General features: G+C 31.0%; 2 protein-coding genes across 4 annotated transcripts in view; both read left to right on the forward strand.

Annotated features, from left to right (window-relative positions):
* Window positions 1–130: 130 nt before the first annotated feature.
* On the forward strand, window positions 131–3,682 carry LOC108569574 (sarcoplasmic calcium-binding protein 1). Of its 2 annotated transcripts, none has more exons than XM_017931168.1 (4): window positions 131–434; window positions 533–699; window positions 3,180–3,425; window positions 3,479–3,682. In XM_017931168.1, the coding sequence occupies exons 1-4, from the start codon at window positions 383–385 to the stop codon at window positions 3,620–3,622; spliced, it is 609 nt and encodes a 202-aa protein (XP_017786657.1). In that variant the 5' UTR covers window positions 131–382; the 3' UTR covers window positions 3,623–3,682. The 2 variants fall into 2 exon arrangements, with proteins under 2 accessions (XP_017786657.1, XP_017786658.1); XM_017931169.1 differs by having other exon boundaries at window positions 132–434; window positions 3,192–3,425.
* Window positions 3,683–6,976: 3,294 nt separating this feature from the next.
* The window catches only part of LOC108569580 (neo-calmodulin-like), a 37,273-nt gene continuing 32,046 nt past the window's right edge, over window positions 6,977–12,203 (forward strand). For both annotated transcript variants that reach the window (XM_017931181.1, XM_017931182.1), the window contains exons 1-2: window positions 6,977–7,055; window positions 7,501–7,556. In XM_017931181.1, coding sequence (XP_017786670.1) covers window positions 7,518–7,556 — 39 coding nt within the window. In that variant the 5' untranslated portion in view covers window positions 6,977–7,055; window positions 7,501–7,517. The remainder of the gene's footprint in view (window positions 7,056–7,500; window positions 7,557–12,203) is intronic.

The raw sequence follows: 12,203 nt of genomic DNA on the forward strand, positions 1-12,203 counted from the left end.
TAGAAATATATTTGGAATTGTTAAGTTTTATTGTACCTCTAAAACGAATCGGAGGTGGATGAAGAAATAGCATCTAGCTGTTTCTGATCTAGTCTCGGCGGACCAAGTAAGTAGTGTGAGTTGTGAGAGCAAGAGCGAGATGTGCACGTCTAAAATAGAATCAAGATAGTAGCGCCGCGACGCACTTTCGCCACTAGAGCTTGAGCGAATGTTAACCCACTGCGCGCAAAAGAAAGAAAGGAGCAAAAACAATAAAGAAACAAGACTGAAGACCGATAGAATCGGATAGTTTAGGTGGTTGCTGCGCTCGTAAAAATAAGCAGGAGCAAATAGAGCGGCGAAAGCAATTCAAAACAAACAAAAATCGAAGGATTATCTCACGATGGCCTACAGTTGGGACAACAGAGTCAACTTCGTTATAAGCCACTTATACGGTGAGTAACTGCCTGACTTTTAGCGGTTGAATGCACGGAAGGGCTTTCCATTCCATACCGAAAATGCGATCTCTTCTGTTCTATCTTTTGTAATGCAGATATCGACTGCAACGGTTATCTTGATGAAAGGGATTTCGCTTGCCTCGCTCTAAGGGCGACGATCATCGAGGGCAAAGGAGAGTTCAGCTTCTCCCGACTCCAGGAGTATCAACACATTATGATGAGCCTATGGGAGGAAATCGCCGAGCTCGCAGATTTCAATAAGGTTTTATAAAACCCATAACATATAATATTTTTTTATCTCTAACAAAAACCGGCTGTTCTATTTTTATATGAAACAGAGAGAGATCTCCGAAGACCGATTGAAAAATAATCAATCGGCAAATTCATTCACTGTTCATTTGTAAAAGTGAAGGAGACACGCTTAAAGCCCGGCCTCTGACATCATTATTTTTAATTTGAATCACATTTTAAAATAAAAAAAGTTATTCATAGCAAAAATAAATGATTCCCGAAATAAAAACGAACATGTATACGTTTTTCTCGGGACTATAGATATTTTTTCTTTCCGTTTTGTTTGAGATTTCTTACATAATGAACCGTGTCACCAGGAGGCACGTAATTTAGCATAAACATTTCGAATTTGGCTTCGAAGATTATTGACTGCAGTTTTGCAGGCGAGGAGAAATTGATCTAATTTTGGAAAAGAAAAGGCGTGGAACAAAGTAATAAATTGCTCACGTACTTTACTAAAGTAAACGTCAAGTATTACGGGCGTGTGCAAAATTGTTCGAATTAAGGATCTATCACAGGACAATCATTCTAATGACCGTTTTGTACACAATTTTATTTAATGCACCAAAATTGTATGTGAAATAAAACAAATATTATTTATTGGATCATTTTGAAATGAACTTTCTTTACAAATAATTAATACTTACTATATTCATATATTAAAGTATATTAAAAAAAATAAGCAGGTGTAAATACGCCAAAGACTAAAATAACAAATTGCAAGAGCAACTAAAACAAAGGTGGGCAAGCCAAAACGCCAGAGGGGAATTTTAAAAATGCCATAAAAATGTATAATTAGCGTTGGCGTTAGATAAGTCTAAAATTGCAGGGGCCTAAGGTTAGGTAATATTATTGTAGATTCGTGTAATCTAGCATAAAAACGGTTGCTGGAGTTTGGCCAAGAAAAACGACTGATTACAGTAAATTAATTTCACGAGATTTACTACTTTCATACATTTACAATTTACGTTGATTAATGAACGTTAAGATTTATATGCTTAACTTCTATACAATATGATATGGAAAACAATAAATACAAAATATACGTCGTGTCAAATGAGTTCAAATGAATCATGTACATTTTAAATACAATTATTTTTTCCTTCTAAGTAAATTATTATCTTTATATTTCTATTCATTGTAATATAATGCGTATAGAGTTTTGGTAAAGCTATTTTTCATTTACAAATAAAGTTAGTAATAGTAAAATAAATTATACTAACAAATATTTGAAAACAATATTTAAGAATAAGTGATAAATTTCTTGAAATAGATAGAATTTAAATAAAAAGAACATACAGTAGTTGAGATAGCAAAATAAAATTAGAAATAGATTGCTTAGAGAAAATGATCTGATTGTAGTGAGCAAAAAAAAAGTGAAGCAAAACATTGGCATCGACCCATTGCGTAATATCGATATTGAAACAGATGCTATTTTAGAATGACTTAATTGTGTAGCGTTGAAAATAACGTCACAAGTAAAAAAATATAACAAAATTTTTGCAAATAGTTGACTAACTAAAATCTAAGTATTGATTTACAAAAACACATTTTTAATATGTAATTTTTTATTGTTTTCCTTGTATAATTATTTATTTAACGGCAGAGATTTGCAGAGACAATTTTAAGACGGCTGCGACCACGGTTAATCCAAACTTCGGTAAATTGAAACCAGGATAATCGACGTTTTACTAAATAAACAGTTTATTATTGTTATACCAGTGAGATTAGTCAAAATGTTGCAATTTTATACAGAAAAAAATAGTTATTTTTGTGAAGATATTAATAGTGATTATTTTTTATTCAATAGAATTATCAACAATTTAAAGCTTTTTAAGTTACGAATTTGAATGATCTAGGTTTGGTTCCTTAAGTAAAAACAGTAAGTTCAAATATTTTTAATAATTAATAAAATTCAAATGCACTTATTATTTCATCCATTTATTTCCAATAGATACAATTCTAATAATAGGATAATGCACATAAATAAACGTATGAATTTAAGAAACATACTATGCATTAATTAATATCGCATCTAATTAACAAGACGTACATGCATAATATATGAGTTAAAAGAAAATGAATTAAAGATATGCACTTCATAATTTATAATATACAGGCTTGAGTAATTTATGGATGTTCCAGCAAGGTGTCACCAAACGCACAGGATAACGGGTTGTAGATTTATGAAAATAATTACTTCTAATACCTGTTGGGATAGCGCAGATTATTTATGAGCAGTTCCTTCCGGTTGTCACGATGTAATTGAAAAATAACCCAGCTCGGGAATAAGGAGATTACTCCTCTACTTCGTATAATAATATCCTTAAAAAAAGCATACTGTGAGCGAAGAACCGCAGAGACATTCATATAATATAGAACATGCATTTTGCAAACGGTTACAACACGCAAACACAATAATGAAATGCAAGGGCGTTTCCTTGTAAACAGGACCTTTTGCAGGACGGGAAGATCACCACCGAGGAGTTCAAGCAAGCGGTGCAGCAGTGCTGCGTTGGACGGAGGTACGAGGATTTCCCTCAAGCCATGAAGATGTTCATCGACAGCAACTTCAAGATGGTCGATTTGAACGATGACGGTGTCATCGGAGCAGACGAGTACCGTTTCAATTGCATCACGAAATTCGCCATCGATGACATTGAAGTGGTGGACGAGGCCTTCAATAATCTGTTGAGCGTAAGTTGATATGTTGGAGAGAATCAAATTACAGTTTTGCTTTCTTCGCAAAGGATGATGATAGGAGAAGAGGTGGTCTGACCTTGTCCAGGTATCAGGAACTTTACGCTCAGTTTCTGGGCAATCCCGATGAAAATTGTCCAGCCGTTTACCTCTTCGGGCCGCTTTCCGAGTTCTACAGAGAGGAGGAGATCTGAAGGAGGCTCGTGTTACGGGAGACTCTCTGGTTGGGTGAAATAAAATAATCAATCAACTAATTTGCGGGTTTTCAATGTTGAATCGAATCTTTGCAAGCCGCTTGTCCTCGAACCAGATCCTGTTGCTTAGTTACAACCCCGCTAATCCTGCCAGACGAAGTGTCTCTCTCTCCGTCCACGGAGAATCATTGAGCTCCGAAACTCTATAGACTTTTTAATGTATACTTAACACCAGCAAAAGATAGTTTTGTTGATAGTTGCAACATGCTGTCATCAATACCAATTACAAATTATTAAGATTTTCATATACGAATTATTACTTAATTAATAGTAAAATAAACAAAAAAAAACATACACTACACTTTAACACAGTTACCTTTTCTAAATCCATTCTATTTTTTATCATTAATTAATGAAACATATACACAAAAAGACAATTCTATTTTCAGATCAGTTTTGATAAGTTTTATTTTAGCATTGTAAGTATTTTAGATAGTTGTGGTGAGTACAATAACACATGGTAAGTTGTAACGCAACTAAATATTAGTTACTAATTTGTACTTCTTCAAAATACAACCATCAAAAGTTTTTCAACATTTTTTTAAAATTATGTTTAAATTTGTCTCATAATGATACAAAGTAGACATAATAAAAAAATAATATCCTGTATCAAAAGTTTTCCAATTATTTGTTATATTTGTTAATCTTAAGATTATAACATATAAAATATAATTGTGTAAAAACTACTCAATATTTATGTACGTGAATATAAGACAATTTTTTTTGAAAAATTTCAAGTTAATGTAAATATAAACTTCAAATGAAATAAGCATCTAAAAATAGTAAGACTATATTGAATTTACGATCGTAAATAGACTGACTGACTTAATGATTAAATAATTAGTCGGAAATATGTTTGCAGTTTCGGATGCGAAATTATGTGGACAGGTGTCGTGGTCATCTGGTGCCAAGTACGATTGTAAATAATACACAAAAAAAATAAATGTCGTTAAAGTCGTTTCGCGCCAATAAATTTAGCAATGAATTGAAACATGCGATTTTTATCGTTCCATTTCCAATTACCGTCGTAACGAGAAGATGTTTCCAATGTATTTCGGCATCGATGGGAAAAAGATTACTTTTGCTTCGCCGTTTGCGAGATTCGGGAGCGTTTAATGGGCTTTAGCGTTCGCTTGACGAGTGTTTGTAAATAGAACATAAGTAGCTTATATTTCAACTGACATACAGACAAAGAAAAACTACGTGGAAACGAGGAAAGTTGGAATGTTTATTGTACGTATCAAGCGCTATTAATGGCTTACATTACATTAAACGACGCGCTTAATATTCCGATTTCATTTCATTTGGATACTGAAAACTTCATCATCCTAGGTTATTATATCTATTTTTCATCATTGTTAATAAAATTATATTTAAATAACAATTTGGTATTAAGATCATTTAGATTTTGGTCCCAATAATCGTATAAAAAATATATTTCTGCAGATTTCAACTTATTTAAGTGCTGGCGGCTCCCTAGCTTCCCGACCAGACGCACATCGCCATTCGACGCCTTCATCTGTGATTTCGATGACATCTTCTTCGCTATGTGGCCTTGTAGTCATCTTATCCAGGTGCTGTGCAAAGAGCAATGCTGAACTGTGTCCTCTTCTTCGCCACACGCACAATCCGATGACTCTGTTTGCTTGAATCGCTCTCCTGGTGAGGTAGCTCGCCATTCCGCGATGGACGGGATACATTCTCTGGTCCAGACACCAGTCTCAGAGCTGCTCCATCTACTCTGCCAAGATTCGGGGGGCAAATTGAGGGTTCCCATAGAGTACTTAGCGTAGTTAATGGGATGAAGACTAGTTGCTTGCAAGTCAGATTCATCAGCGCCAGATGCAGATCTAGCCAGTTGGTCTGCCCTCTCATTACCTTCATTCCTGACGTACGCCTTAATCCAGTGAAATACTAGCTGGATCCGTGTCCCTGCTAACTGTTTAACTAGCTCCCGGGTCTTGTGCCTGCAGATTACAGCAATACCTCGCATAGTCCGGTTTCACTACATTACTAAAAGTTTAATCTGTATAAAGAAAGCTTACTTATGTACAGTGAAACCTCGCTTAACGAGTTTAATTCGTTTCAAAATTTCCGGATTTTTACTCGTATAGTGAAACATATTCAAAAATACTCATAAGATGTGTATACAAGTTTTAAAAATGATGTTGCAGGCGCGCAATCCGGGACTTCTCTTCTCATCGTCATTCATTTTGCTCGTTAAATGAGGTTCCACTGTAGTTCCACTAGTTTTAATTATTTCTCATTCTTATAAAAAGCATATTTCCATTATTGAGAATTTATGCATTTATTAATTTAAATTCTTATTAAATTAATGAGAGTTGTTGAATATTTATTTCATTTTCCACTCAGCAAAGACCGCAGTTATTAAATAAAGTTGTATACCTGATGATGCATATATTACTTAGCTATGCATTCGTCCTCCACTGCATTTGTATTTATAAGTGAATTACTCTCATAAATTAAGTCTTTAAAACTTATACTTTATTACTACTTATTTTGTCTATATTGTTTTTTTTGGTATTTTATATTATTCTTATGATAATAGAAGGAAAATTTACTAAAACATAGATAATTTAAACGAAATTTATTTATCTGAAGAGTTTTGATGAATTGTTATTGATATATAATTTAAAATTAGTCTAATGAAGAAAGTTATAAGTTTTTTTTGTATTCTATTGTAATATTGAAATTAAGACGATTTCAGTGGAATAATTTCTTTGAAAAATATCTGTAAGAGATTTTAATATTCTATTTGATTAAGTGTCATTGATATATAAAAAATATATATTCAGAATTTACTAATTATATAATTTAAGTTAAAGTTATTCAAGTAATTATGAATTGGCTGTAATTTTGAAACTGTTATAATGTGGATTTTATTTTATTTACTTATGTAAAGGAATATTAAAGGAAATAATAGTAATAGAATAATTTAAAAAAGTAAATAAATATTTTCATTTTTTAGTCAAATTTTAACTTTGACTTTATAATAACAGTATTATTTGATTGTTCCTTTTTTATAAATCTATTAATTATTATCAATATTACAAAGTAATAAATATATTAAAAAATTATGTTAAGAAAGTGATGAAGACAAGAATAAAGATGTGATGGATTCTATGATATTTATTGAAATCTCTGGTGTCATTTGGGGGAGTTGTATAGCAACGAACGGGATTCCGTGTGCCCAGTGCCGCCCTGGATTCGTTCAGTCTCGTCAGTGGACCAGCATCGGAAGCAGCGCCCTTTTGGCAGCACTCAGTAGCAAACCGTATTCCGAAACACACCCAAATCCTGCAAAAAGTAGAAATAAACCATCCCAAATAGTAATATTTAATATTAACGAGAGGTGAGATTCATGTCCACAGTCTATATAAATAAATAATGATAAAATACCTTATTTCCTTTTAAAATTTATTATTTTCATTTCTTTTCATTTTTTAATTGAATTCTTTCAGTTGGCGCTTTCAATGTACTTATTGTTTCTTATTACTCTTTTGTTTAATGTATTAAAAAAAAAATAAAAATAAAATAATAATATATAATCAAAAAAAATAATTGGCTGCTGCATTTATGTGTGCTTATCTGAATGAAAAGTTATATTTAAGAGTTAAGTTTAAGTTAAAAAAAAGCTGCTTTACAAATTGTTTTGTACTTGTTTTGGAAACGAGAATTACAGCAATTAATGAATGAATGTACGCTTTCGATATGCTCAACAGAAGAATGTCGCTTTTGTTGTCAATTTTAAAAAGTTTAAGAAAATTGTACAAAAAGGCAATATAAATAATTTTTAGACGACGCCTTCAACGCCATGAAGACTTCTTCGTTTTCGCTCCGCGTCATGCGCAGGGTAAGTAGATTCTGCATTCATATAACTCTTACATCGATAATAACAATTGCCTATGCAGCTTTGATCCGCACGGGCGTCGCGACGTCTCCAATAATCAAATTTTTGATTTTGCGCCCATATTTTTGCTCTCCCCGCCTCAAAATCACTGTAGGCGTTAGCTGTGTTGCATAAGCAACCAGAAACAATTGCACGAAAGGTACGCCAGGTGGCAGTTTTGCTGGTATTTTGTTGCATCTTATGTAATTAACGTAAAAGGATGGATGTGCAGTATATTACTTGCACCGAACACGGTTTATTGATCAATGGCAATGACACACACTCAACACCAGTGTATTTTACTTGACCTATATACCCTGACCTATGCAAAATGCATTGTAATAATTGATATGCATATTTATAATCACCAATTTTCAATTCTATATTTAGAATAGTTTCACCACGATTTTGCATTCTTAATTATCATTTTTATAATTGATATTATTTTCAATTCAGTCTCTTTTAACGGTTTTGAAATAACATAAATTATTTTCAAAATTCAACACTTTAAAAAAAAAAAAAAAATATTGTCGTGTCCCGGGATTCAAATATCACTGGACACTGTGGAATATCTCGTAGTTATGTCGTTGTCGAGTCCTAGTGGAGTTTTTAAGGAATGTTATAGAGGTGAATTTGGAGTTTTTATGATAATAAACGCTTTATTATTCAGTATAAGATTATTAATAACTTCTATGTCTAGATTCCAGTTGCTAGGTATGTTACTAGGGTTTTATGAGTCTAACTAGGACTCTCGTCTAAGACTAGGACTAAAACTAACTAGGACTAAAGACTAGCTAGGACTAGGACTAACTTTGTATTATATAAACATCCTATTTTATAGCAGGGAATTAACATAGTGGAACTATAATATTTGATACGGGAGGATAAGACTTTTCCGAAGAATGTATTGGACGATTGTACTTAACATTCACTCATTAAGTGATTAGGCGGGTGTACATTTTAGTGGTCCTTACATGATAGTCGCTATAAATTGATTAGTTGGAAACTTCCTAATTGAAGTTTGTACTAAGTCATTAAGAAGTATATAAACATACATGAATAAAATAATAAATGTTAATATAATATAACCAATAACGGTAATACATAACATAATATTATAAATTATTTTCCAAATTCTACACTTTTTTTTATTTGGATTTTGATTTGTTTGATTTTGATAAATGTAATGAAATAAAATAAGTACAATTATTATTTTATTAAATAATAATTCTACTTTAATGGTTTCAGTATTCCATATATTAAAACAATTAACATAAAACAAAGAGAAATAATATATAATGAAATGAAATGAAATATTCGAGCGAATATTTAATTTAAATTTGCAAACTCGTATATCCGTTTTAACGCACATAATTTTAATTAGTTCACATTCAGATACTCGAACAATATGATCAAAAGCGAATCACGAGCAAACAATGATAGTTACATTAATTAATGCCGTTTATATTGAATACGGCGGACGGCGAAACATTGTTTTCGGTAAATACAATTAAATTAAATTTGCATTACAAAAAAAACTATTAGCAAATATTATACATTACTTTCAATTAATATACTAATATTAATAAAGGTAATTATGTTATTCATTTACTTATTAAAACAAAAATATATGAAATTTTGTCTATTTTTAATAAAAAAAAATGTTTTGATTTAAGATGATTTTTATTTGGAAAGAAATCAAATGAATATAAATATACTTCAATTGTGCAAGTATTTGGGAAGCGAATTTTTTTTATGATAGTTATAAAGTAAGTGTTAAAAGAGTCATGAAGAAAATGATAATACTTGAGACGTCATAGATGTCATACTTCGTGACTACCATAGCAAGTTTTATTCTAATACTTGCTGATAATTGTCAAAAACTCGTATTTACAAATATATTTTACTTGTGCAAGTAATTGGGAAGTGGAAAACTAGCTATGATAGTCACTAAAAAAATACTTATATTTGACACTTAGGAAGTACAACATTAGTTATGATAATCATGAAGAAGATACTTGAAAAATTATTAGTGAAAACTGGGTATGATAGTCATGAATACTTGAAAAGTTAGTTGGGAAGTGTAAATTTAAGTATGTCAATCAAAAATAATATAAAAACACTTGACAAGTTACTTGTTACTAATGTCAAAAATTTGTATTTATAAATATATTTTCCCTGTGCAAGTAATTGGGAAGTGCAAAACTATCTATGATAGTCACTCAGAAAGTAATAATATTTGATAAGTAACTTGGGAAGTGCGAAATTAGTTATGATAATCATGAAGAAGATACTTGAAAAATTACTTGAGAAGTGTAAATTTAGCTATGACAATAAAAAATAATATAACAACACTTGACAAGTTACTTGTTAATAATGTCAAAAACTCGTATTTGCAAATATATTTTACTTGTGCAAGTAATTGGGAAGTGCAGAACTATCTACGATAGTCACTGAGAAAATACTGATATTTGACAAGTATCAAGCGAAATTAGTTATGATAATCATGAAGAAGATACTTGAACAATTACTAGCGAAACGTAGAACTGGATATGATTAGTCATGAATATTTGAAAAGATTCTTGGGAAGTGCAAAATGACACCACTTGACAAGTTACTTTTTAATAACCACGTAATAAGTAGACATGAATGAAATAAACTGAAGCAAACAATTTCTATTGCGCATTGTGTTATAACTTTAATTTAATAGTAAAATTGTATTGATTTCATGGAATAATTATCATTTTTTTAAATCTTTTATAGAAAATGTGCATGTATGTTGTGTAATATATCGTGTCAGAAAAAATTGAATAAATTATTTTTGATTCAATGATAAAACCCGTTGTTGCGAACTAAGCGACAACTAAATAAAATCTATTCATATTTAATATGTTGTTTTGTATACGAATTATCTTTTAATAATTAGCTCGTTTTTACGTAACAAAACAATAAATCTTTATTTCCACTGAAAACCTAACATTCATAAATAATGTGTTTGGAATGTGCAACAATCTGATTTTATAACGCTAAAATAATCAAGAAAAAGTATTAAAGGTATTAAATATAAAAAATAAATAAAACTTTTCTATTAAGATTTCTTATGTAATTTTGATCGCAATGAAAACTTAGTACAACTATATAATAGATAGAATAGATTAAAGATCAAATATTAATTTACATATGACAAGGACAAAAAAATCACACCAAATTTGTTGAATTTTTTGAAAAGACAAAAAACACTAAAGTGCTTCTTATGGTCCAGTTTTTTGTTTAAATAAAGACTATAATTAGTAATTTAATTAAGTTTAAATTTCAGTTAAATACGTAAATAAAATATAACTGAAAAAAATAATTGTTAATTGATTTGAATGAATAGTAAAGGTCTTTAAATTAATGTTCCTTCTCATGAATGACTCAAATTATACGAGCTGGTAAATTCCAGTGCCGGATTAACGTGGATTATAGATTACCGCTAAGATTCTTGTGGATTGTATGGTGATGGTATGCACGAACTATACTGCATTTCAACGCGTGAGATCTGACACCCAGAAATGCATATTTTCGTTCTGTCGCAATGCACAACTACAGATGTCAAGACGGTCTAATTACGGGCGTTTAGTTCTATTCATAGAGCGCATCTCCTCTCTCTTCTCTTCGACCTCCTTCAGCATCTCTCGGCGCATCAACGGCAAATGAGCGTTTTGTTGATAGATCCCATCAAGCTCAAGCATGATCTAATTGTTTGCTTCGGAGTGCGGAAAATTTACGAAACTTTTTTTTAGCAATTACTATGACTTCTCAAATATTCATAAAAGTCACATTAACTTTAATTTATAGTGAAGAATTAGCATATAATAATATTTGCGTATATAGAGCAGTGCAGAAAATTTGTTTTCAATTCATAAATTTCATGGAAGAATTCAGATTTTTTGATCAAATACTAAAATATTTTTGAAAACAAAATAATGAATGAGCGAAAATATTTGTCTATTAATAGAAAAACCAATAGAAAATGGCAGCAATAGTATGCAAAAACTTGGGAAGCACAAAAATAACTATGATAGCCATGAAGAATATACTAATACTTGAAAAGTTACTTGGGAATTGTTAAATTAGTCATGAAAAAGATGCTAGAATTTGACAAGTTACTTGGGATTCGTAAAAAATACTACGTTATTTATGAATAATAAACATTAAGTGGCGTAAAGTCGCAAATTGACAGCAGTCACCTTGTGTCAAAGCAAAGAACCAGTGAAAGTACAAACAAAAAGGTTGGGAAACACTAGTATAATACTATTGATGCTCTTCCAATTAGAAGATGAATTTGAAGAAAAATGATAGATCATAGATGATGAATGAGTTCGATATGACCCAATTATATATAAGTTTTTTTTTATGCAATTCTCAATCAACTTAGTGGAACAAATTCAATTCTTTGGTGCTGATGCAGTGGAACTTTTTGGGCTGTAATATCGTTAATCTAAATGCTTTCATAACGAGAACTAGAAAAATTTCATTAATTTCCGGCCTCGCTTTCGGCTGACCATTTCGTTCGTTCGTTCCTTTTTCTACATAGAAAAAAAAAAGGAACCAAGTAAAATATATATAAAA

The sequence above is a fragment of the Nicrophorus vespilloides genome, unplaced genomic scaffold (genome assembly GCF_001412225.1).
Source record: "Nicrophorus vespilloides isolate i.1.1-1 unplaced genomic scaffold, Nicve_v1.0, whole genome shotgun sequence".
Taxonomy (NCBI): Eukaryota; Metazoa; Arthropoda; class Insecta; order Coleoptera; family Silphidae; genus Nicrophorus; species Nicrophorus vespilloides.